The 27,908-nt window shown below is 35.1% G+C and overlaps 2 protein-coding genes across 2 annotated transcripts in view; both read right to left on the bottom strand.

Annotated features, from left to right (window-relative positions):
- The window catches only part of LOC120418313 (protein disks lost), a 430,904-nt gene extending 420,877 nt beyond the window's left edge, over positions 1-10,027 (bottom strand). Inside the window, exon 1 of the mRNA XM_039580641.2 lies at positions 9,799-10,027. Within this exon, the coding sequence (XP_039436575.1) occupies positions 9,799-9,885 (87 nt within the window). The 5' untranslated portion in view covers positions 9,886-10,027. The remainder of the gene's footprint in view (positions 1-9,798) is intronic.
- Positions 10,028-12,023: 1,996 nt separating this feature from the next.
- On the bottom strand, positions 12,024-17,232 carry LOC120418312 (uncharacterized). The gene is made up of 3 exons (XM_039580640.2): positions 16,726-17,232; positions 13,275-13,682; positions 12,024-12,971 (listed from the first exon to the last, which is right to left on the bottom strand). The coding sequence occupies exons 2-3, from the start codon at positions 13,561-13,563 to the stop codon at positions 12,043-12,045; spliced, it is 1,218 nt and encodes a 405-aa protein (XP_039436574.1). The 5' UTR covers positions 13,564-13,682; positions 16,726-17,232; the 3' UTR covers positions 12,024-12,042.
- Positions 17,233-27,908: the final 10,676 nt, after the last annotated feature.

The following is a 27,908-nucleotide window of genomic DNA, read 5'->3' on the forward strand; positions in this document are numbered from 1 at the left end:
AATGATTCAAACTGGGCTTTTGAGTTAGGCTAAGTGGGAAATGGGTTGGGGAAAAATGTTGCTACGTCGATTTTTTTTGGCTTGGACGACCCCTACAGTTGTGCTAAGAGTGCACAACGACTTGAAGAATGTTAAAATTTGCCTTTTAGGTTGGGCTAAGTGGGTAATAGGTTGGGGAAAAATGTTGTTACGTCGTTTTCTTTTGCCTGGACGACCCCTACAGTTGAGCTTAGAGTGCACAACGACTTGAAGAATATTAAATTGGACTTTTGGGTTGGGCTAAGTGGGTATGGGTTGGGGAAAAATGTTGTTACGTCGTTTTTTTGCTTGGACGACCCCTGCAGTTGAGCTAGGAGTGCACAACGACTTGAAGAATATTAAATTGGATTTTGGGTTGGGCTAAGTGGGTCGTGAGTTTTTTTTTAATCTTTTTAAGTACTTTGTATGGGATTTTGTATGAGCTTTATTGTGCAGGAAACATGTAAGCAAAGTTTCAGCTACGTAGCCACATTTTACAAGTGGGTTCCAACCCAAAAGACCAAATTGAAAACATTCTTTAAGTCTTTGTCCACTCTAAGCTTAACTGCAGGGTTCGTTTATGCAAAAAATATACTACGTACCGTTAGTGGGGGTGACAGTGGGTCTGGGGGGTGAAATTGAGTCAAAGTATTTTTTTACGGATTTTACCATTTCTCAGGTGCGTCTCTATGACTCTAAATTCTGTTAAAATGGTATAATATGGTATAGTAGCCCAACTCAAAAGTCCAATTTGAAACATTCTTCATGTCGTTGTGCACTCCTAGCTGACCTACAGGGGTCGTCCATGCAAAAAAAAAACGACGTAACAACATTTTCCTCCAACCCATTACCCTCTTAGCCCAACCCAAATGTCCAATTTAATATTCTTCAAGTCGTTGTGCACTCCTAGCACCACTGCAGGGGTCGTCCATGATAAAAAACGACGTAACATCATTTTTTCCCAACCCATTACTCACTTAGCCCAACCTAAAAGTCCAGTTTGAAACATTTTTCAAGTCGTTGTGCACTCCTAGCTCACGTACAGGGGTCGTCCATGCAAAAAAACGACGTAACAACATTTTTCCCCAACCCATTGCCCACTTAGCCCAACCCAAAAGTCCAGTTTGAAACATTCTTCAAGTCGTTGTGCACTCTTAGCACAACTGTAGGGGTCGTCCACGAAAAAAAAACGACGTAACAACATTTTTCCCCAACCCATTACTCACTTAGTCCAACCCAAAAGTCCAATTTGAAATATTCTTCAGGTCGTTGTGCACTCCTAGCACAACTGAAGGGGTCGTCCATGCAAAAAAACGACGTAACAATAATTTTCCCCAACCCATTACTCACTTAGTCCAACCCAAAAGTCCAGTTTGAAATATTCTTCAAGTCGTTGTGCACTCCTAGCACAACTGAAGGGGTCGTCCATGCAAAAAAAACGACGTAACAATAATTTTCCCCAACCCATTACTCACTTAGTCCAACCCAAAAGTCCAGTTTGAAATATTCTTCAAGTCGTTGTGCACTCCTAGCACAACTGAAGGGGTCGTCCATGATAAAAAAACGACGTAACAACATTTTTCCCCAACCCATTACCCACTTAGCCTAACACAAAAGTCCAATTTGAAACATTCTTCAAATCGTTGTGCACTCTTAGCACAACTGTAGGGGTCGTCCAGGTAAAAAAAACGACGTAACAATAATTTTCCCCAACCCATTACTCACTTAGTCCAACCCAAAAGTCCAATTTGAAATATTCTTCAAGTCGTTGTGCACTCCTAGCACAACTGAAGGGGTCGTCCATGATAAAAAACGACGTAACAACATTTTTCCCCAACCCATTACTCACTTAGCCCAACCCAAAAGTCCAATTTGAAACATTCTTCAAGTCGTTGTGCACTGTTAGTACAACTGCAGGGGTCGTCCATACAAAAAAAACTACGTAACAACATTTTAAACTAACCTACCCATTGATTAGGATTAGTGTACTTAGGTTCTAAGTACACTAATCCTAATCAATGGGTCGTCCAAACAAAAAAAAACTACTCCACTAAACCATTTTAGCACACTTCACCTAACTGATAATTCCTTCTCGCTTCCAAATGTGCACACTTGTGCTATTTGCCTTCCAAAATAGTGCTCCATAATATTCTCAAACTAGTAAGGACACCTGGCAATTTACCATAATATTATAGTGTAATCGTATTTTTATGGATTTGCGTGTTTTCAAAAGGTCAAGCCATGATGGAAAATAAGAGAGCACATCCATGATGCGTTCGAAAATGTCAGTTAGTACAAATGGTTGCAAGGCGATATCTCCGCGTAGGAAACGAATTTTTCAGATCTGTTAGAAGCGTTTTGTAGGGAATTTAATTAGCTAAAAGATGGCATCATTAACTCATTTTGGCCCAATTTTCAGTTAGAACATTAGAGCACACCGCTATCGAAGTGCTGACCACAAGTAGAACTTTTCAGCATTTATTTTGAAAAGTGTTGCTATTCGATTCTGTTATTTTTGGTACAGAAAAGTAGGCTATTTCGTCGTTCAAGAATGACAGGAAAAGTAAGTAGTTTCACGACGGAATTGCAAAAAAGCATTTTTCAATATTTCATCACCACCATTTTAACCGCCGTCTAGGATTTAAAAATTCAAAATCACTTAAGCGTAGTTTTGGGTCAAACTTAAGCTCATCAATAAATAATATGAACAAATTTTTTTTTTCGTCATTCGGACAGTATATTTTTAAATAGATGATTTTTAAATAGATTTTTTTAAATAAATTTTTAAATAGATGATTTTTTGAGTCTAATGACACACAGAATATTTATAAACGATCCCAGGCTAAATACACACATTTTCAGTTGATTAGACATTTTTTAACATTGAGATAATGAACTTCTCTGATTTTATATACTCCCTTTTGTCGGGTTTGAAGAAGGGGGTGGCATAAACTGTTTGGAAAAATATGTATAACCATTTCAGGACTGATGGGTCATATATGACCCAAAAATCTAAATATTGATAACTAGCCTATATTTTTCGTATGGTCACAAGTCACAAAAATCTTTTCCATTAACTAGAAAATATTTAAAGATAAATTCAGCCCTTGAAGGGTTAAAGATTATTTTTCCATTGTGACACTTTTGGAATGTTAAGTTTTTATAAAAATATGAACAAAGTGCCGGAAACCGTGGTGTAGCGGTAAGCGTGGTTGCCTCTCACCCAAATGTTGGCCCAGGTCTAACCTAGAGGGTTAGGTCGTTAGCTCAATCCAGGTGTAGGAGTCGTCTCCCTGGGTCCTGCCTCGGTGAAGTCGCTGGTAGGTAGTAGGACTAACAATCCAAAGGTCGTCAGTTCGAATCCCGCGGTGGATGAAAGCTAAGGTATAAAAAGAGGTTTGCAATTGCCTCAAAAATCAAGCCTTCGGACACCTAGTTTCGAATAGGAATCTCGCAATCGAGAATTATCGAATTCGGTAAAGAAAATCATAATTGTTCATCATACAACCGAAAATCGGCCGACTCGGTTCTAACCAGGTCCCAGCACCGAAAAGGACCTAATAAAAATAATTTTATGAAAAAAAAACAACCGAAAATCTACATTAATTTTGTTCATTTTGACAGATAGTTTACCGATCTAAACATTACCGATTCTTCAACTACAGAATTCGGTAAAAAATCTAAATGTGTATAAAAATAAAAATTGCTTCAGAACTTAATTAGAAAACAAAATTCCATAGCAATCCAAACTCGATTGTTCGAAGGCCTTCAAAAAATACACTTTATATAATCGAATAACGATTTTTTTTTTGCTGTCCTACACACTAAGATTTTAATACCGATTTCGGTAAACTTTACCGAATTTTAATTGCTGAACAGTTCGGTAAACTGAAAAATTCCGAATTTGGTAAAATTTTACTGAAAATCGGTAATAAAGTTCATTATTTTTCATCATACTACCGATTTTCGGTAAAAATAATTCATTTTGACGGATGGGAGATGGTTTACCGATCTAAACTATACCGATTTTTCAACTGAGAATTCGGTAAAAAAATCTAAGTGTGTAGTTTTGATAATCGTGCCTAAGTACACAGTAAATAAAAATCATGGTAATATACATCTGGAAAAAAAATTACTTCTGAAAATGCGTAATTTTACTAAATTTCTGGTGCAATGTCACTTTTTCTGTCTGAATTGAGGTAAAATTACGTTATGAAAGAGGTAATATTCAATCTTCTAAAATTACCCCTTCCAAATTTACACATTTTTTTAACTGTGTAGAAAGCCTAAATTTGTGCCAAGAGGCCACAACGGCAACGTAGTACGAACCATCGTCGGCAAAGGCAGCGTGCAGACGACAAAGGCTCGTTAGTTAGGCAGCCAGTGAGCTATATCGTCAGAACCCGAACACGAGACAGACGAGAATGACGCAAGTGCAGAAGGCTGAATTGGAGGGAAAAAACCCTAAACAAGATGCAATAGTTTTATCCCCGGCTGGAGAGTGGTGAGAGTGGCATTTATTGGATTCACCCCTAGAGAAGACTGGAGAACAACGGCGGGGTGACACGTTTTGAACGTCGGCTAAATTGTAGACACTTTGTCGCAGATACTTTCTATTATTTTTTGCTTTTAAGCTTTTTGAAGAATTGCAATATCCATTCATTCGCGAGCAATCACCTTGCGAGTCAGAATGTGCACGCGGACAAGCGCTTCATGATTGCTCAAAATTGTGTGATGGAATGTGGGATCGTATTTGCTGGAAATTTTTTGTTCTCCTGTGAGATTGATATGTAGTTTACTAACAGATGTCTTGCAATCAATATTTTATTTGCTATTTGAAATGAATAGGCGGAAACAGCTCCATTTCAATTCCACCCCCATTAACACGGAAGGTTCCTAATCCTTCATTTTACGACATCACTTAGAATATCGCTCCACCAGCTGACGAAACGCACGGTTCTTTATTTATACTAACTCTTCGATTAATTCGACGTTCCGCAGAGCACCGCAACTCCTTTGTCAGATCAAGCCAGCTCACGCACACTCCATGACATTAAATTATACTTTATCGATTGGTCGACCCCTCGGAAACGATTTCAATTTGCCCCCACAAGTCTCTGGCGTGTGACCGCGGCTTTTATGGTCATTTCTTACAACAGTAAACGGTCTGCAACTGTCGTAAAAAGTAAATTGGAAACGAAAGTAGTGAGATGAAACGCCTTCAAAGTTAGAACACAGTCAACTCAAGTGACTAAGCGTTAAGAACGCCAAGGGGTTCGATTGGTTAACCAACGACCAACAGTCAAACAGTTGTTGAACAGGCAAACGGAAAAAAGGTAGAAAGCAAGCAAATTTTACGATCGTGGTAAGGAATACGGTCGTTCACTTCTATCTTTTATGACCATAGAATGGAGGCCTGTTTCCACATTTCTATATCTGTGCAGTTACTATCGTAATTTTAAAAAAAAATCATACCTATTAAAATATCTTTAAAAAATATAATTTATCAAAACAAAAAAAAAACATTGTCTTCACTACATATAAGAATTATAATTATTCTCATTTTAAGACATTAAAAATCGTTTTCAAAACAAAAAAAAAAACAAAACACATATCGGAAAACAAAAAATGTTCTTCTTTTTAAATTTTCTGGACACTTGCAAAAACTTTTTTAAATCAGATCGTTTGAACTACTTAATTTAACATCATAATTTCGATTCGATATGCATACGTGAAGGTGGGTTTAGGAGGTTTAATTAAGATGTTAATTTTTTGACTGATTTTACAGCTTTCTGCTGTGAGGAAAGCAAAAACATATTTAGGAAATTGCGATTTCAACCAACTTTGAATTTAAATAACTCTGATCAAAATTATGAAAAATCGTATAGAATGACAGTTACACGTTCATAAATAGCAGTTCAAATTATGGGTTAACTCTATCAATAACAAAATGTTCTCATTTTCAAGTCCATTTTCCCGTGTTCAAACTTGCGCAAATTGCCGGCTTTTTGTTTGTTTGTTTATCCGGAGCTCGTGCGTTTATTGTTTGTTTATTTATTAGTGGTTGAGTGTATGTGTGAACATTCTCCGTCCGAGTGTTCTTCACCAGTTTGGATGAAGCGCAACATCTCAAGCTCTAGCATCTTCAAGTCCCAGAACGAGCGGCTTTGTTCTTTGATTGTTTCCGCGTTTTACTTCTTTCTTTTTTGTTTTGTTTGAGTGTGTTTAATGTTTTGTTTTGCTCTGACCCAATTTGCAACAGTTTATGATACTTTTTTGTTGTAGCATCAATTTTTATAGTTTGTGTAGCGACAAAGTGAAATATAGGCGGCTTTTTTGAATTAATACAATCGAGTTGTCACAGACAACTTGTCACTTTTCAACATGGCGTATTGAATCAATTTTGATAATGTCAAAAAAGTGTAAAACTTGGTTTTAAATAATTGAGGTTTAACTTTACGTCTAATTGGAACCACATCCGCTCTTTTCACCGTGCCCATGGTCATCGTTCCGCGGTCGTCACGGTCTACGGACGACGCGCCATCCCGTAACCATCCGCGGAGACATTCTTCCCTGCGAAGAAGATGCACTTTTATTTATGCCGGCAAATTTTCCAATTTCCGGGTGCGGCACGACCGTCACAGACCGTATGTGTGTTTGTGCGTCTGACCCGGCCACGGCGGCGGCGGCGGTCATCAACGTGTTGCACGTTTCGTGCGTTTGTGTGTGAGTGTTCCGCTGCTCTGGTTTGTGCGCTTCCTGCTTCCTGTCTTCTGTCGGCGGCGGCATTTCGCACAAATACAACGACGAACAGTGCAATTTCATTCTGACTCCGTCTGACTGCGTGAGAATGCACCACCCACGAGAGGGAGAGCGCATCCAGAATACTGCGTCACACACAGTCAAACGCGGCGTAGTAAGCGGTGCAACAAAAGTGTACTGCTCTTTGTTTGGAGCCGGCTTGTTGCCCACAAACGAGCGCACACATACACGAAGGAAAGGAAATTGGGATGCACTCAGTAGGCGAGATTTTGCAAAACATTCTTGGGACCATCCATAAACCACGTGGACACTTTTTTGGGAATCTGTTACCCCCCCCCCCTCGTGGACAATTGTCCATACAAAAAAAACATTTTTGTATGGATCGTGGACAATCGGCATACCCCCCCCCCCCCCTAAAGTGTCCACGTGGTTTATGGATGGTCCCCTTCGGTTTTCGATGTTTTCGTTGAGTGCGAGGAGAAAGAGTGAAAGAAAAGAGAAATGTAGAGAGCGAAAATGGAGCTCAACTAGCCAAAGTCGCGTTGTATTTGTTATGGATAATGATGACGATGATTGTGCAGAAAAGTGCATGCTACAACGAATTACGCTGTGACGTGATTTGTTGCATAGTCACTTTGATTATAATTTTTTAACAATGTTTGAATTCCTTTTTTATTTCATCGTAGATTTTTTAACATGTATGATTGGAAAACAATTTTCTACAAACAATTATAATCTTAAATTTCGAAATAATGTTTATTGAAAAGAGCAGAAAATTTCACACAAGTTTTTTCTAACATTGAATTTTAAAGTTTTTTTTTTATCAAAAAAGATCCTATAAACATATGAAAGACGATAGTTTAGCAGAATATGTGTTGTACCCACACGGAGAAAAAAGAGTTCCCAAATCCGTGAACAAGCGTTCATGAAAATGGGAACCACGAACAAAGTGTTCAAATTTCACGGTACGTTTTTCAAAATCGTACCATGGGATTTGAACACTTTGTTCGAGGTTCCCATTTCCATGAACGCTTGTTCACGGTTTTGGGAACTCTTTTTGCTCCATCCATATTCGCATTAATGTCCCTTATGCAAAAACAGCAAACTGAGATAACCTCAAGGCGAATTTGTCCAACAGAAAAAAAACTAATTTAAAAAAAAAATGCAGATCTTTGCAACAAAATTTTGCAGCACGCTAAACTCCAGCACATATTCAAAAAATATATACATTGTTGAAAAATAAGTGTACTGAAAATTAAACTTTACCTGTCGGCCTTCTTCCAAATCGGGTCAACAAATAGAGTGGCAAAACAAATATTTATTTTCCATTAAACTTAAAAATTTAATGAAAATAGAAGTCTGTTCAAGTGAGACCAGTATAAAACGCATTTACTGCGTTGATCAAGCGTTGATTATCTGTGTTTTTTTTTTGTAAAATTCTGATGAACCTCATAAAAGATGAACCTAATAGAAGACACAAAATCGATCAGAAAATATATTCTCAACATGCAGATTTTCCCATAATGACAAAAACTATTTATACCATATTTTTGATTTTTTTAAAACTTTGGAAAGAAGAACTCTTAAAATTTACGAAAATGTAAGGTTAGAAAGTTTGAGTTGTGTGACTTTGCCATTGTTATTGGAAATGTTATTTTCAGGGGTCAACTTTGAATGTGTTTCCACTAACATTTCCTATTTTTTTTTATTAAAATAAGTATCATCATCTGAGGTGAATCGGGACACATGAGTAATTTTGGTTTGAACAAAAACAGATAAATAAAAAACACATTAAACTTAAAAAGTAAAATAATTCGCTGCTCAAAATGACCTTCTGAAACACGAAAAAAAAATAGCCCATTAGAGGGTAACATGCACATTTTGTATTATCAGTGTGCAAAATTGTATAAAGCCTTGTGTGGAAAATCAATGAATCAAAATAGCTTCTTTTTCCTTAGGGACAAAATTTCATCCAAATAAAAAATACAATGAAAAGTCGATTTGCGAAAACGGAGAGAATCACTCTTGTGTTCCAATTGTGACAGAATTATTTACTTGATAAATAGTTATGTTGAAACTGTTTTCTACTTTTATTTTCTTACACGATTGATTCTTATTTTCTAATTGATTTCAAAGTTTGGCGATATCTTTAAACAGTTTTTCTGAAAACTTGTATTAAATAAATCAATTCATTGGCAGCATTTTTGTAATTCCATTTATTTTTTTGTGTTATTCACTTTCAAGTAGTTCTATAATTTCTTTGTTTATTTTTTAAAGGAAAAAAAAACACTTACCTTTTTTGCATTGATCCATATTGTGATCTTTAAAATGAATTTCTTTGTTTCTTCTAAGTAAACACTGCTGCTACATGCATTGTACGAGACAAATTCTCAATTTGAACGGTTCATTCAAAAGGCAAAACTGATTGATACATTTCAACTTGGAAATGTTTCAATTATACCAGCTGAAATATTTCAAGGAACAACAAGTTCCATTGACAGGGATGCCAATTTAGCGAAACCTTTTTACAAATGTTTGTACGTGTAATTTTTTTTATTTTTCGAATTTTCTATGATTTCTTCAATTTTGACAGTTTCTGACTTTCAAACAAAAAAAAGAACTGATACAAATAAATAAAATAAGAGGCGTATAAACAATGGCATTTCACAAGCATCGCATGTAAAATCAAGCTGATGAAACGTTTCAAAAGGTGCACTTAAAAATTATCACTTTGACAATACGCCTTAGCTATACAGATTTTTTAAATATGTCCGACATCACTGCTTTTAGGTGTTAACGCGCCTGAACAATAACAAACGAACGATTGACAGAATATAGAACCGGTGACAGCATGGCATTGTGTACAAACATTTCTCGAGTAAACAGAACTCATTCAATGTTTTGGAAATGCTGCTCTTTGTAAATGTCATCAATGAAAGATTCTTTTTCAGATTTTTCAAGGAATATTGGCGTTTGGATGGACTTGAAGTAATATAAATAACAAGTTTGGTCACTAACCTGAAAACGGTCAAAAAACCACTTCTTGAACTCTACCGTATCAGCAAATTCTGCAGTCAAAATCTCCACCAAAACTTCTTCAGCCATTGCTAAATGTTAATTTAATAACTTTTGTATCACACGATATATTCACTTTTCTGATTTAGAAATATTTTACCACAAAACTTAACACTTTTGATAAGCACTCTCTTTCTTAAATATTTGACTTTAAAACACTTAACTTTCAACATTCACCGTGTCGTGGACACAACAGTTATAAAATCCGTAACTTTGTAAACGCGAAACACCGAAAAAGTTCAAACGACAGAATCAAAACAACATTCGCGAATTGCCTCGACCGGACAGGCACTGCCAGCGCAAAATGTTCGCGAATTGAAGAATTCGACGACGTTTTTTCCGCTAGGTTCGCTGTTGTTCCAGCGGTGTTCGGAATGACAGCTCCCATACAGTTTGAGCAGTTTTTTGGGAAAAATCGCGTTTATAATGAAAAATTAAGCATTTTCAGAAAAGTGGGGTATTGCAAAGTGTGGCAATTTCGCTAACGATCATAATGCGTGGTGATTTGTAGTGATTAATTGTGACTGGTATTTTATATAAACGATTTTTCTAAAAAGATGATCGATATTTTGGATAACTTGAGTTAAATGTGGCAAAAGTTAAAAGTAATGATGAAATGTTATGTAAAAGTGTTTAAACTTTACTTTTCTTCCCCTTTGACCAAAATATTGACCTTAAAAATGCATTTTGGTGATTTTTTGGAATTTTTTGGAAAAATTCGAATAACTGGCAATTTTTTGAGAAAATTATTGTTATTATGCTGTAATATGACTCTAATAGTTTGTTCTATCAATAATACACACATAAGGAGCATTATCAATCAAATAAATCATATTTAAATCAATTTTTTCAAAAGATCTTTTTGGTAAATTTGAGGAAAAAACATGAAAAATTAACTCAGCCCCTATGATTTTTACATCATTCGATTCGTTTATGCGATTGCCACACTTTACAATAACTTTCATCGACGTTAAAAAATATTTGAAGGAAATAAAAATCAAAAACAGCAAAAAAAAATAATATTTCCAAGCACGCTGTCATTCCGAACATCGTTGCGTAGTGCTTCTACTCGCCACCAGGATGCGTGCACGTTTCTGTCGAATCTCTCAATTCGGCACAAAAAACATTAACCACCACTCTTGACAGCTGATTGCGTACGTACGTGTACGTTCACGTGTTTGCGTGTTTTTTGCGCAAGAGTGGTGGTGTCAAAATTTGCGCGCCACTTTTCCGTGAGTGACCGCGGTGTGAGAGAGGGATGGCAGAAGGGTGGGCTGAGTGGGGGGATGAGTGACCGGTTGAGGAGCACGTGGTGGGAGGAGAAGTTTGAAAGAAAATTTTACAAAACTGTAATACAGCTGATTTTCTTTTTACTTGCAAATATTGCAAACACGTTCTACTTGTATTGAAAAATTGGATATAATTTCTACATTCAGAATAATAAACAATGAAAAAAAAAAACTAAATTATGGAAAAATTAAATAAAAAAACTACTGAAACAGTTTTGTTTTGAAGGTTGCAAAATATTATGGTGTGATATTTCCTCTATTCTCTATCTACCGGGACTCATGCTGTAGGGGTAAGCGTGGTTACCTCTCACCCAGTCGGCCTGGGTTCAATTCCAGAAGGTCTCGGTGGCATATTTCGAGACAAGTTTTGTCTGATCACGCCTTCCGTCGGACGGGGAAGTAAATGTTGGCCCCGGTCTATTAAAAAAAGGTAAGGTCGATAGCTAAGTCCAGCTGTAGGAGTCCCTGGGTCCTGTCTCGGTGGAGTCGCTTGTAGGCAGTTGGACTCACAATCCAAAGGTCGTCAGTTCGAATCCCGGGGTGGATGGGAAGCTGCGGTGTCAAAAGAGGTTTGCAATTGCCTCAACAATCAAGCCTTCGGACACCTAGTTTCGAATAGGAATCTCGCAATCGAGAACGCCAAAGCAATGCTGTAGAGCGAATAATTTGATTTTGATTTCCTCTATTTTAATGTAATTTTACATCAATTTACGTGCAATGTGTGAACATGCAAAAACATGTAAAACTACACATTTTTATTCGGATATAAACAAGTCAACCTTTCCCGCTGAAATATTAACATGATTGTGTTGACTGTATTGCTTTTATGTTTGTTTTAAGCAATTTCGGATAAATAAAACAATTTTCCTATACAAAAAGAAATGCATTTCTTAACCTATTATGACAAGTCCGTGTTCTTTGTATTGCTTCGGTAGATAAAGTTAATATCCACGTGGTTGTGCTTAAGTTTACACAGTATGATGACCACCAGTGGTCGCAAAAATGACAAGAAATAGTGCAGAAATGAGAATATCAACCCGGATCGTTTGTCAAACCGCGGGTACTTATGCCTGAGAATCGGTTTCGAGAGCACCTCGAACAGCAACGATCCGTACAGCTTTTGCAGTGAGAATATGGCATACGTTAGCGAGAGGAAAATGGCCACTTTCAGAATAAACGCCACATTTTCATCCACTTCGCTTGGCTGGGCAAACCTCCTTCCCTGGTAGAACTTGAAGATGGTCATCCCGGTGGTCACAGCCAGCGTCACGGTCGGAACGACGATCCGGATTGAGATCACAAGCCACTGGATGATGTAATGGTTGGTCCGATCGCTGATCAGCACCGTACAAAGCTTGACGTCTTCGTCGGTGGAGATCACGTCCGAAAACAGGAACAACGGCAACGACTCGGACAGCGCGACGAACCAGATCATCAGCACCGGCCACATCACCGAGATGTTGGTCTTCCGGTGGCGATAGTCGATCGTGAGGGATCGTTTCTGGATGATGTGCTCGGTGGCCACCTCGTAGTTGTTCTCCTCGGCGCTGATCATGTAGTCCGAGTTGGTGTCACTCAGGTCGGTCAGGGCTTCGTTCGAGGTTGAGATCTGCTGGGCCAGGTTGTACGTTGAGATCGAGTGGAAGTTGAGACCGATGATGAAGTAAACGATGCCGATGCTGGTCAGCGATTCGAACCCAATGTAAAAGGTGCAGTAGTCCGGCTCGAACATCCACTGCTGGTGGGCGATGTAAAACAGCTCCCAGATGCTGACCAGAAGGGTGAAGATGTCCAGCGCGGCAAGCTGGAGGACGAAGTATAAGGCACCTGCGGGAGGGAGGATTTACTGTTTATCATAAAATAGTAATTTTAGGATATTTTTAAACAATCTAAAATTTCATAACAAAATATTCAGTTCAATCAACCTCCTCTACCTCCAAAAACAATAACGGTTACATCCGTTCAAACGCTCTTGAACAATCTTGAACGATTACGTCTCAGTAATCAACCCTCATGTCACCGCTCGTTTGCAATTATTTCCTCTTCCACACGGTCCGTAACAAATCAACAACCCCTGATTAATTATTGAAACGCACTTTCACCCAACCTCATCCCGCGCTCCCCACTCACCACTGTATTTGGCCTGCAAAATCCCTTTGATCAGCACCAAATTGAGCAAAATTCCACCGCCAACAACGAACCCGATGTACGCGTACAGGGCCAGCCCTTCCGGTGTCAACGGGCCACCAGCTCCTCCTCCCAGCAGGAACAGCTGATCGTCCAGATCATCGCCAAAATCCTCGGCCTGGCCTGCGGTGTCGGTTCCAAACACCTCGTACAGCTCGAACACATCAACGGCGGTTGGTGGAGTTGGTGGTGTAGTCCCCACGACGATGGCATAATCCTCTCCAGTGGCCATCTCTTACGAAATTTGGCCACTCCAAACCGCGAGAGTGATTTTAAACAAGAGTTGGTGTTTTGGCGCAGGCTCGGGCATAAAAAAGTGGCGGTCCCCCTTGTTTTGACCGAGAGAATTCTCTGGAATTGAAAGGTTTGATTAGTTTTGCATGTAGTTTATATCAGATTTGAACATTGAGAGTTTTACTTCCTTTTCGGTTATTGTATAGTTTTCATTTTCATACTTAAAAAAAGATTTGAAATATTTCAGTATTTATTTTATCACTATTTTTTAATTGGCCCCATATAGGTTTAGCAGCTGTCCATACAAATATGGTAAATATTAAAAAATCTTTATCTTTTGAAAGAATTTTGTTATCAGTTTGGAGTCTTCGACAAAGTTGTAGGTATTAAGAGCGAGTTTTTCACCAACGAGTAACAGGTCGTATCGATGTGCACCGATTTGGATGAAACTTTCAGCGTTTGTTTGTCTATACATGAGATGAACTCATGCCAAATATGAGCCCTCTATGACTAGGGGAAGTGTGGTAAAACGGGCTTTGAAGTTTGAGGTCCAAAAAACCTAAAAAATCTTAAAATTTCTTGCATTTCCGTAAAACTTCATCAATTCCAACTCTCTTAGTTGCATTCGAAAGTTCTTTTGAAGCACTTCAAAATGTGCCATAGACATCCAGGATTGGTTTAACTTTTTCTCATAGCTTTTGCAAATTACTGTTAAAAATGGATTTTTTTAAAACCTTAATATCTTTTACCAAAAGAATCCAACACCTATACTCCCATAGGTCAAAAGTTAGGTAATTTCATGGACTGTAAGCCTACAGTATTAATTTTTTGACCAATCGCAGTTTTTCTCATAGTTTTGAAATGTTTCTAAAACAAACATATTTCAACGTTAGTTTTTGCCCTGTAGGCTTGCATAACGGCACTTATTGGTCTCAATTTTAACAGTTTTTTTTAAGTTTTTTTTATGTTTTTGAGCCTCAAACTTCAAAGCCTATTTTACCCCACTTCCTCTTGTCGTAGAGGGCTCATATTTGGTATGAGTTCATCTCATGTATAGACAAACAGACACTGAAAGTTTCAACCAAATCGGAGCACCTCGATACGACCTCTAGAACAAACCGATCAATATTTACAAAAACTGCCTCTTAATCAAGACTTTTCAGAAAAAAATAGGTACACTGAAAAAAAAACTTTTTTCACAAAAAATATATATTTTTAAGAGGACAAAACTTCAGTTTTCAATGTAAGGTTATATTACATTACATTTTTTTTTTGATTATGTGCACTCTTTTCAAGATATAGCAACCTAAAGTTTAATTTTAACTGGAAAATTTCAGTTTTTCGATGTTGAAAATAGTGTCCATGATTCTCCATTCCTTAAAATGTATTTTGTAAGTATAAATCTCGGGTGAGTTTTCAAAAAGCCGTAAGAGCCACCGTGAACTCCGACACTAATTTTAATTTTTCTTCAAATTGCAACAATATATCATTTGTTTTTAGTTTAGGGCACTTGAAGGACGTGTAGATGAACAATCTCAAGCATTTTTGAATTGGGGTTTTCGTAAGTAGATCGAATACCGATGCAAAAAGGGCTTTGTTTACCAATGGCTCTTACGGCTTTTTGAAAACTCACGCGAGAAATGTAAGTTGAGAAAATTTCTAATAAAATTGCGACATTGAAGCTTGGACTTCTGGTTGCTGAATTACAGTGTTTAAAAGAAAAAGAAACAAAAAATGTTGAGCTATTCTAAGTATCATCCAAACTGAAAAACTTATGCTTCAATTTTCAATGTTAAAAAATTAAACATTAGGGAAAAATTTCTGACTCCGTTGGAAAAAAATATTTTAAAAAATTTGGAATTAAGTCTAAACAATGCAATATCAGTCAAATATTCAACAATAGTGATTAAAAACTGGTTTACGATAAAAAAACGGACGACGGGTAGGATGTTCGGTGTTACTGCTGCTACCCGCTGCCGACTGAGCCATCTTCGTATTTTATAAACGAGCGGCTAAAGCATCAACTTGTTCAGGGCGAGGCTCAGGCAGTGGGCCAGCGAAGTATGAGAGCGATAGAAAGAGAATCAAATATAACTATTTTTAGTTCGGGTAGTTTTGAAGTCAATGTTTGGCATAAATACATTGGATATATGATTTACATTAAATAGGAATTTACAGGAAGCCGGACGCTTGTAGAAATTCATCAGATTTGAGTTTCCATGCTCAACGTTTCCATTAGATCCATGATTTACATTAGATTTAGATTTACATTGGAGTAATTTCCATGACTTTTTACTCTTTACATCATATTTCAACAATACATTGAGTGAGTTTACATAAGAAACAGTAATTACGTGCTGTGTAAATTTACATATTTTTTTCTGTGTAGCTTCCATCCACCCCGGGATTCGAACTGACGGTCTTGGGATTGTTAGTCCAACTGCCTATCAGTGACTCCACCGAGACAGGATCCAAGGGGGCGACTCCTACACCTAAACTGAGCTACACAGAAAAAAAAGTTGAATTTTGGAATGTTGAAAATTTGGTAGGTTGAATATTACCTCTTTTTTGAGTAATATTACATAAAAATATTTTAAAAATGTAAACCTGATGAATATTCATCAAAAACCTCAAGGTTGGACCGGGGCCAACATTTACTTTCCCGTCCGACGGAAGGCGTGATCAGACAAATCTCGTCTCGAAAAATGCCACCGGGACCTTCTGGAATCGAACCCAGGCCGGCTGGGTGAGAGGCAATCACGCTTACCCCTACGCTACCTCGGCTAGGTCTTAAATGTGTTATTCTCAATTTATACAACATAACGATAAGACAAACTATATGAAAAAATAATCAAAATTAATATGAATACAGCACAATTTTGAAAGCTGCAACAATATTATCAACACAAATTACCTCAAAAACTTAATCAAATTCTATTTATTCGACGTCATTCCTTCCGATCGCTGATGACAAGGAATGACTTTTATAATACATTCCTTACACTCAAAATTCAACTCACTATTATCTTTTAAAATATTTCTAACGTTTTAGTTTCGTTATCTAAAACATAATTTAAAGATAAAAAAAATAATTTTATAAAGCACCTTTGAAAAAAATTAACATAAATATTCAAATCACGTTTCCAGAGAAAAAACTCACCAGTCTGGCACAGAATTCGCAGTCAAAACAATGCTTTTGAAACGCCGATACTTTTCGACAGTTTGTTTAGTTTGTTTTGTTTTGCAACTTTTTCTAGGAGTTGCCCAACCCCCTTCTGGCCTTTAAGAGGGAAGGCACTACAGCTCACTCTTGATTTCCTCTTTCAACACACTTGGCAAGTCTTCGAACAAATAGTTGTGTCACGCGTAATAGTGCGTGTGCGTTTCTTCCCAACTTAAAAACTAAATCACTACACAAAAGTCACTAACGAAGGTGACGATAGTCGGCAATAGCCATGTGCTGCTGCTGCTCCATCTGGACACCGGAGGGAGCGTCGCGACGCTGCTCATCCTCCGTAATGATGTGTGACAGACGTTGACGATGGACGAAACGCAGACGACTTCCTAAAACGGAAAATAAATCAAGTAACTAGCAGAGGCACGCGCGTCGAACCAAACTCTGCTGCTGCTGCTGCAAACGCGTCCGATCACATCGCGACTAAAACTGAAATTAAAATCCAACCGACTGAGGAGATTATAAGCTAACAAAGCCTCCGTCTACGTCGTCGAGTGCGGCGGAAGAAAGAGATGGGTGACCCGAGTAAAACTTAAATGTGAAGAAGTTTAAACTTTTTGTTGTGCACGGGCAACAAAAAACGTTCAATGGGTCATTGTTATGCAAAATTTGCTGAACTTTCCGAAAAAAATATATTCAAATACTAACGATTGAGTTTCGGGGTAAAATCTTCACAAAACTGTCCAAAAAATCTTTTCCTGTAATTTATGATAACTCGTCAATACAAACCGCATACATTAAAATTTTAGTTTTTGTTTGCTCTACAAATTTGTAGAAAATCTGTACCGTAATCTGGGGCGAATCGGGACTACAGTCTGAATAGGGAAAGTAGTTTTTAAAGCACTTTTAAATTTGGAAATAGATGTACACATTTTGTTGGTCTGAGTCTGAGTCTGAGTCTATTGTGCTCCAACATGGTTAAAACTGCTGTCCCAATTCGCCCCATGTGTCCCGATTGACCCCAGTTTACGGTACACTCTAAAAAGTAACCCTGCAAAGTAAAAAAACCTAAAAAAATGACATGCCTTTCGATTTTTGACAGCTGAGTAACGGGAAATGGCGTCCAGTTTTATAGAAAATGACGCCAAATCTCTTCACGGTTTCGAACTACAAATCACAAATAAAAAAATTGTCTTAGTAAAAACCAAGAATCATAAAAGGGATCGTAACACCTCTCCATCACGCGATATCAAAAAATGGACCTCTGATTTGTGATCAGGAACCAAATTAACCCTTAGGACAAAGTTCCACGAAAGTTTGAGGAGAATCACCCATTTTATAAATTTATTGTTTGCATGTAGCAATTCATTGTTCAATAAAAAAAATGGTGTTAGGATCACTTAGGTAATCATTGTTTTAAATAAATTTGAAAAAAAAAATCGGTTCGTGCAGGTTTTCCATTTAATTTTAATCGATAAATCTGAATTTGCTCTTACACGAAAAAAAAATTCCCAAAATCGTGAACAAAAAAAAATTGGGAACCACGAACAAAGAATTCAAATGCCATGGTACGATTTTCAAAAACGGAGAGTGTAGAGTTTCATTGTTGACAAAGGTTTAAACGAGATACTAAAGAATTTTGAAACATCAAGCAATGTGGAAATTATTTTTTCCTTATTCCACGAAGCTTTACGGTAAACTGGGTAAAATTTGTTTATTTCAACAAACATTTCAACGGCGTGGAAATTATTTTGAATTTTTTTGTACAAATAATTTGCAGGGTTTTTTTTTCAAAAAAATGATTTAAATAGGTTACATTTTTGTATAAAATTTAAAATGTTTGTGACTTTGTTTTTTAAAATCCTGAAATGAAAACACTGAACTTTTATTTCTAATGTTAATTACATTTTCAACAGCAAAATAGGGGAAATATACCATTCCTCAGCCATTTCTATTATCGACTCATCAGCACATAAATGATCATAAATTACAGCTTTTATAATGTGTTTTTGACTGTTCCGAAGTAACAAATTGCTCAAATAAAAGTAAGCAAGCAACTCTTCATTATTGATGTATATAAAAATGTTGATTTAATAGCGGAAAACTGCAAAAGTGACGAGATTGGTTTAACAGCTTAGAGTGATTAAAATGGGTTTATTTCCCCTATGTTATATAACTTTATCTTTATTTCATACTTATGAAAATTATCTATATTGGAGCTTGCATCAGTAATTTTAAGTCTATTTTCGGTTGTAAAACATGTCATGTATCCATGCATCATGTGAATGTTTGTTCAAGAAATATGATATTTGTAGATAAAAATCCAATAATACCATTTAATTACTGTAAAACGGGGTGACTTTGATAGGTTCACGATTTTTTCGCAAAATGAAGAGTACAATTAAAATACGTACGGAATGGTTAAGAATCATACTGACCGTGGTAGAGAAGTGGTCAAAGTACCTCAAAATAGTAGTTTATGCAACAAGTTGTAAAAAGAGGATTTTTTCAGCACGAGTCGTACATTTATCCAACGAGGTTCACCGAGTTGGATAAATACGAAGAGTGCTGAAAAAATCAAGTTTGCAACGAGTTCCATACAACATTTTTTGCAATTCCAAAAAACACACACTGAGTGAAGTTTTAAGTCAAATTTTCATGTATTTTGTCGATAAATCATTTGAATCAAAAAAATGTTGAAAAGTGTTACTTTTCGAAACAAGTGCTGAAAAGTTCAACTTTTCAGCACCCAATTGAGTGCTGAAAAGTAGAACTTTTCAGCATTTATTTTGAAAAGTGTTGCTATTCGATTCTTTTATTTTTGGTACAGAAAAGTAGGCTATTTCGTCGTTCAAGAATGACAGGAAAAGTAAGTACTTTCACGACGGAATTGCAAAAAGATTTTTTCATAAAATTTTGAAAGGTATAAAAAGTTAGTTAACTATAGTTAAGAAAATGTTGATGAAAGTCATTATTTTAAACTTCTCAAAGTGTTATGATTTTCTCAATGAACATGATTTTGAATCGGTAAACGGAATGCATTTTCGGATTCATTGGACAATTTTCCACTAGAAGAAGGTTAAATTTGTATATAAATAATAAATAAATGTGTTTTTGAAACACAATTAAAAAAAATCTCCAAATTTCATGCAAAATGTGAAAACTTGTGATTCGTGCTTCGAATTCTGTATAAAATGCAATATAAATCAATTATTTTATAAACAAAACAAGTTTTAAAAAGTTTAGGCAAAATTCCGACTTTTTAACAATTTTACCTTAAATTTAAATGTACTTTGTTAAAAATCTCATAAACTTAGTTAACTAAACATAAACATTGATTTTTTTTTCTTTAAAACTATATCAGCTTCTTTAGTGATGGTACATTTAACGTACAAATAAAGTTTGTAACATGTTAAATATGATTTTATCAAGAAAAACTATGACTATTAAAGTCACCCCGGAATTTAAACTAAGAATATTTTTTTTTTCTAAACGATATTTTTTTCAAAATAGTGCATGGACTTTGTGTGGCCTACCCCACTACATATTTGAAAAATCATAATCTTGAGAAAAACCTTACCTGTTGGAAAATATTGCAAAAACAAATTGAAATCCTATCAAAGTCACCCCGTTTTACGGTAAATTTCGATATTATTTGCAAAATCAGAGCCCGCATGTAAAATTCATATTTTAATACGGTTTTTAATGATTTTATTTCTGAGAAAAGCCCATATGTTCAAATAGCCAATCAAAACATAATTTTCAAAATGTTTAGCAATTTTTAATCTCCTACTATGTTTTTTCTTTTCTTAATTCGCACATTTTTACAAGTAATTGATGCATGAAACAGCATTTGGTAAGTTTCCTCCGCGATCTAAAAGTTTCCAATACATATTAAAAGAATTTTTAGAATGGAACAGAAATTTCTCGATGAAACATTTCGCTTTTTGAAACATTGGAAAGCTGAGTAAATTTCCTGCAAGGCACTTTTGTGTGATGTCTATTTTTTCCTTAATATTTATTCTACGCCGTGGTTTAAATTGTTTCGCTTAGTTTCGTCTCAAGTTGTCAAACAATAAATAGGTACATAATGTTGAACTTCTAGAAATTAGCAAATTGTTTGAAAACTTTTTCGGGATTTTTATGAGTCGAATTAACAGAAACCGACTTAATTTAGACTTATTTTTTTAATTACAAGTTAAGTATATACTTTTTGATCAAAATGCATTACTTGCATTTTTTAAAACGTTATTAAGTCAGTTTTTTTTTTCATTTTACAACATAGTAAAAAATACAAATATGTTAATTTATGATTTTGAGAAATATTGGCCTAAGCGACATTGCATCAATTCTACTCGGGTCACTCTCCCCAAAATGCGAATGCCGATGCTCCCCAGTTCCGAAAAGGGAGTGGATCCATGCTTTGCTGCACACACAAGGAAAGAGGCACTTCGCTCTCGGTGTGGCTGCTGTGTTGCTGTTGGATGGCAACGCTCTCGCCAGTCGGTGCGTCGTCGGTGAGTGCAATGTTGGCAAACAAGTTTAGTTGGGGGAATCCGATAGCCAAAATTGGCTAGATGCCATCGTCGTTGACTGGGGGGAGTGGGTGGGAAGGGGTGATTTAGAAGCTATGTCCGAATTTTAATGAAAGGGCATTTGGCGTTTTGTTACTGTTACAAACGAGATTGGCATTATATGTTTTGTGAATTTTTAGATTTTTATTTTTTTAGTACTTTTAATAACATTAAATAATTTATTTCATTCAAACAACAAAATTCGATCAATGCCAGAACTGCGTCTAAAAACTTATGCCACCCTACTTCATAATTCCCAAGAAAGAAAACACCAAAACATCAGTTTCGAGTGATTGGTTCTTTTCTCAGTATCTCTCAACACATATTTTCGCCTTCCGCGACTCCGCGATCTGTCTTCTTTTTCGTCTCATTTAGTTTTAATTCCGTCCAATCTACCGCTCGTCGTTGACTTGCAACTCAAACACACGGCCGCTGCAGCATGGGAAGAGATGCACCAAGCCAAACTCCGAGCGACAAAACGGATGCTACTCTTATTACACACACTCATATTGGTTTTGCTTTCCTTTCGGGCCTTCTTTGCCTGCTCATCATCATCCGCGAGGAACAAGGAACATTCCGCGACCAGTTTTAGGTGCGATGTTGTATGTTTGGATGGGATGTGGTTTAATTCTTAAAACGAAATGATTTTAAATTTGTTATATTTTTTAAAATATGATTTAAAGTATGTTTTCCCACAAATGTGGCATTTTTGTTTAGATACCAATCTATTGGTAAAGAGGAATTGTCTTTTTTTTTTTATTTATGGTATTTTATTCCACTCATAAAATTTAAATATTGTTTCAAAGTAAGAAATTGTCACGTTTAAATAAGTAAAAGATTTGGGACTCCTTTTAGCTGATATTTAAATCATAGGTACAATTGATACAATTGTTGGCTTAATCAGTTGGAACAATTAGATTCAGCAGAAATTAACGAATAAATAAACTTAATTTCATATCAGACTAATAATTTACAAATTTTGTTATAAAAAAGTATATAAATTTACAAAAATTATGCCGATGCTAACATTATTCAAAATTGTTGTGGTCAAGGAACAAAAAAACATTTAAAATTAAAATAACCCGCCAAAATTTAACAAATTAATGAAAAAAGTGTTTGAAAATGCATTTTACACTAGTTTAAATGTTTTACAATCATTAGTTTGGAAAAAAATTAAGATTTGACGAAAACAATATTTTTATAGAAAAAAAAATGCATTTTAAATTGATTTCAGCTGTTTGCACATAATTTATTTTTTGAATTTGGAAATTTTTTGAAAGATTTTTTTGCCATCTGATTTTTCCGGCTGATTTTCAATCCCCCCACTCTCTTAAAAAAGTTTAAAAATTATTTGCAACAATCTTTCATTTCTTTCAATACTGCACACAGCATTTCTTTTTTTAGGTTGAAGATTTAGTGAGTTGAATATTGCTTCTTTTTAAAGTAATTTTACCTTCATTCGACTTGTGCCGATAAAAAAACGATGAAATTGTCCCATTTGATTGTAAATTCAAAAATATTCATTTTACCTACAATGTATTCCCAATAGTTTACAGTCGAATTAACAAGTTTAGGTCACATGGACAAAGGTCGAATGCCAAAAGGTCGAAAGGACAAAAAATCAAAAACAAATCAATTATTTTTTTTTACAAAAAGTGTAATAATATAATATTTATTTATCTTAAAAAAAATATGAGCTTAAATGCATAAATATTTAAAAAAAAACAGCCATGAAAAGATAGTTTGAACGGTTTTCAGTTAACTTGACTTCTTTTTCCCCTAATAGGGGAAATATACCCATTTTAATCACACTAAGCCGTTCGACCAATTCTCATCACTTTTGCTGTTTTCCGCTATTAAATCAACATTTTCAGATGTATCAACAATGATTAGTTGCTTGCTCACTTTTATTTGAGCTATTTATTACTTTGGAGCAGTCAAAAACACTTTATTTAAGCTGTAATTCATGATCAAAGTGCTGATAGGCCGATAATAGAAATAGGCTGAGAAAGGGTATAGTTCCCCTATATAGAGTTTTTTTTTCGAAAAAATGCCTTAGAATTTTTGGATACATTTTTTAAAGGGGGAAAAAGGATTAGATTAGATTAAAAAGAGATAGAAAATGTTTATGTTTGAATGAATGAAAAAAGGCACAAAAATATTCCAAACATTTTAGAAGTTCGACTTTTTTTTAACAACTGCAAATGTTTGAAAGAATGGAAAAAACTTACACAAAAATATTACAACTAGCAAGAATTGAAAGAATTGTTCATGTTTGGTAGAATGAAAAACCTCATTTTATTTTTAGGTAAATCAAGAACAAGTTGTTTTTAATGAATGAAAAAAATATTAAAACTCACAAAAATATTACAACTATCAAGAATAGTTTAAAAAAAGAAAAAAATCTTTCAAAATATTTTTAAGGATTCAGTCTTTTTCTTTCTAAAAGATCTCCATTTGTTTGAAAGAATGGGATAACTCAAAATATTATTAAAATGTTAAAGAACTGCTATAACAGTGGTTCTCAACCTTTTTCGTTGCATTCCCCCCTTGGCTTATTTGAAAGACCTTCATTCCCCCCTCCCTCATTTTTTATTATTTTCTGGTAAAATTGAATAATTAACATAATTTTGTATTTAATAATTGATAATAAAAGATTGATGTTTTAAAATCATAAGTAAACGAATCATAAAAAAAATTGAATTCATCATTGCGAAATAAACTGAACTACTTTTGTTCTTTTCAATTTGTTTGATTTCTTAAAAAAAAAGTTTTGTTTAAAAAAAATTAAAGACATAGGGATTCGAAAAAAAGCTACACACAAAAAAAGAAATTAATTCTTATATCTTTGGGAGTAAAAAAAGTCAAAATTATAGAAGAATGATAGAAAGAGCACAACAACAAAAAAAAAATGTTTTTAAGCCTGACAGAATTCAACATTACATTAATTATTGTGAAGATATTATTTTTTAATTTTTATTTTCAATTGAAGAACTGTTTGTCAATAAAAATTAAAACTCAAACATCACAAACAATATTTCCAATGTATTTTAAAATGCAGCTGGAAACGACAGCAAAAACACAAATTAATGAAAATTATCGTGAAGGACAAACTGCAAAAATAATCCAGATTTTTTAATATAAATCTATTTCAAATATTTTTAAGAACTGATCAAAATTTTCTGATTCATATGAAAACATGAAGTATTACTAAGAAAGTATCAGAAAATGATTTAATTTTTGAAAACACGTTAAAGACATTGAATTTATTTTGCATCCTCATTCCCCCCCAAGAATGCCCAAATTCCCCCCCAGGGGGGAATTCCTCACCGGTTAAGAAACACTGTGCTATAATGATGATCGGAAAAACTCTCAGAAAAGTTTACAAAAATGACTGACTATTGTACATTTTTAATAAATATATTGTATGTTAAAAAATCACAAAATTATTACAGAATTTTGTTTGACCTTTTCCACATTCGACCTTTTGTCCATTCGCCCTATTGGCATTCGACCTTTTAGCCATTCAACCTTATGTCTTTCAATCTTTGTCGCACTTCCTACGAAAAATTTAACCGTTTCCAAATAAATTCTAAATAATTTTCAATAGATTTTCCAGGTCTTGTTTAAAAAAATCTGTTTGCTTCATAAGGCACTCCATTTTTTTATGTTATACTTTCATTCTCCTAAACACACTGTTTTCAATATTTTATACAGTTAGGTGGCTTAATCCAGCAAAAATCCCTCAAACTCCTCTAAATCACCACTTCACCAGCTGAGTGAGAGAATGGAGGGGGAGTGACCTTAACGATGTGGCTGCACCCCAGAAGTACGGCCATCTCCGGGTATATTTTTAAGATGATGCACAATAATCCTGGCGTGTTTATGGAAGTGTCTGGAATGATAAACGCGGCCTCCAAATTAGGTGATATTTTAAGGGAATGGAATGGGTCTCAGGCCCGAAATAGATGTGGAATGAAGGTAGGTAGTGTGATGGTTATTTTTATAGCTGAAGAAGTCGACAAAGTTGAAAAATTTCTTCAGCGGTGAAATTAATTTCTCAACCGCCTACGTTAATTTTGCAAATAAAACTGTTGATTGAAGAGACGTCGCGAGACAAGTAAGAAAGATGGCACAAACGCATTTTAATAAAAAGCAATAAAGAACACAAGAACTCGACAGAAGTGAGAATTCTGCAAAGATCTTGTTGAAGTTAATAAGTAAACGGTTCAGTTACGCGCGAAGATGATGATGATGAGTCTGGACGACGACGTGTGCAATACAGATGGTTGGATGGATTACGGTGGAAGACAACAAACCCAAAGACCCGCCAAGTCGCAGCGGCTGAGCCGACATTGTTTTATTATGCTAATTATAGGGAGTTGGGTTTTTATTGTTGCTGATGTTGGAGTCGCGATTCGCGTTAACTAGCCAACAAGAGGGCGCCGCACTTTCCACCAGTTTGTATAGAGGAACAAAGGATGGCCGTTGTTTACTGTGAAGTTTCAAGACTTTGTGTGGAGTCCAACTTGGGGGAATCGATGGATGAATTCTAGAATAAGTAAAGTATGTGTATTAGAGTGTAACAAAAATGACTTTTTGGCGGGCTTTCAGGGGTTTGTTCCGGTGGGCATACTGAGCCCAAATCCCAAATATGAGCTTGATTGGACGTAACAGGAGCTGGCGCTCCGCCCTTCAATTTTAAATGGGATTTAACCCGTAAAAAAGATTTTTTTTAAAAATGTCACTTTTTGAGGCATTTTGGCCACCAATGCGGTTACCAAAAACATCACTGGAGTGTAGGCCAGATCCTTGCGCATCTTTTGGTATATATAACATTGAAGTTTGGAGCTTCCTGGAGTTCGGTACAGACCTTCAAAGTTTGGCATTTTTTTCGAAAAATCGGTCCCAGCAAAATCAAATGGCGTCTCGGGCGTCGCGAGCTGCGACGCATATCTTTTTTGCCGGGGCCGATTTTTCGAAAAAATGCTTTGAAGGTCTGTACCGAGCTCCAGGAAGCTCCAAACTTCAATGTTATATATACCAAAGATGCGCAAGGATCTGGCCTACACGCCAGTGATGTTTTTGGTAAACGCATCAGTGGCCAAAATGCCTCAAAAATTGACATTTTTGAAAAAATCTTTTTTTACAGGTTAAATCCCATTTAAAATTGAAGGGCGGAGCGCCACCTCCTGTTACGTCAAATCAAGCTCATATTTGGGATTTGGGCTCAGTATGCCCACCGGAACAAACCCCTGAATGTCCGCCAAAAAGTCATTTTTGTTACATCCTAATGTGTATACTAATCGATCACGTACCATCAGGACGATCAGTCAACATTCGAAGCGATGATTCAAAACGCTGAACAAGTGAGCTCATGAAACATAAAAAAATATAAAATATGTATGATTCAATTTTCATAATGCGCAAATGATTTTTTAGGCCAAAATTTATGCGAGATATTTAAGGGATGTAAATAAACCATAATTCAAAAGGGTTGACTTAGCTGCGAGTTCTCGTTGAATATTTATTAAACCTAAATTAAAACAGGTGTTTTTGTGAACTCGCAGCTGAAAAAGAAATGGGTATTTTTGAGACTGTGACTTTTTTTTTCTTAGAAGGAACACCCATACAATATCGATCAGAAAAGCCTTTATCATGATTCAGGTTTTTGAATTTTATATGGACTGTTGCTCAATATAGTATAAAGTCAAATCATAAAAAAGAAACACAAAGTTTCATCAAAATCACCAAAAAACAAAAACTAAATTACCAATAAAATTTCAATAATATTTTGGAAGAATTGCTCAGTTATCCAATTATTGAGATGTTTTTTTTTCTAAGTTTAACGTTTATTTAGATCTGTGGACTCATTGGTTTTGTTTTTTGTTTTTTGTTTTTTGTTTTTTGTTTTTTGTTTTTTGTTTTTTGTTTTTTGTTTTTTGTTTTTTGTTTTTTGTTTTTTGTTTTTTGTTTTTTGTTTTTTGTTTTTTGTTTTTTGTTTTTTGTTTTTTGTTTTTTGTTTTTTGTTTTTTGTTTTTTGTTTTTTGTTTTTTGTTTTTTGTTTTTTGTTTTTTGTTTTTTGTTTTTTGTTTTTTGTTTTTTGTTTTTTGTTTTTTGTTTTTTGTTTTTTGTTTTTTGTTTTTTGTTTTTTGTTTTTTGTTTTTTGTTTTTTGTTTTTTGTTTTTTGTTTTTTGTTTTTTGTTTTTGTTTTTTGTTTTTTGTTTTTTGTTTTTTGTTTTTTTGTTTTTTGTTTTTTGTTTTTTGTTTTTTGTTTTTTGTTTTTTGTTTTTTGTTTTTTGTTTTTTGTTTTTTGTTTTTTGTTTTTTGTTTTTTGTTTTTTGTTTTTTGTTTTTTGTTTTTTTGTTTTTTGTTTTTTGTTTTTTGTTTTTTGTTTTTTGTTTTTTGTTTTTTGTTTTTTGTTTTTTGTTTTTTGTTTTTTGTTTTTTGTTTTTTGTTTTTTGTTTTTTGTTTTTTGTTTTTTGTTTTTTGTTTTTTGTTTTTTGTTTTTTGTTTTTTGTTTTTTGTTTTTTGTTTTTTGTTTTTTGTTTTTGTTTTTTGTTTTTTTGTTTTTTGTTTTTTGTTTTTTGTTTT

This window comes from Culex pipiens, chromosome 2 (genome assembly GCF_016801865.2).
Source record: "Culex pipiens pallens isolate TS chromosome 2, TS_CPP_V2, whole genome shotgun sequence".
In the NCBI taxonomy this organism is placed as follows: domain Eukaryota; kingdom Metazoa; phylum Arthropoda; class Insecta; order Diptera; family Culicidae; genus Culex; species Culex pipiens.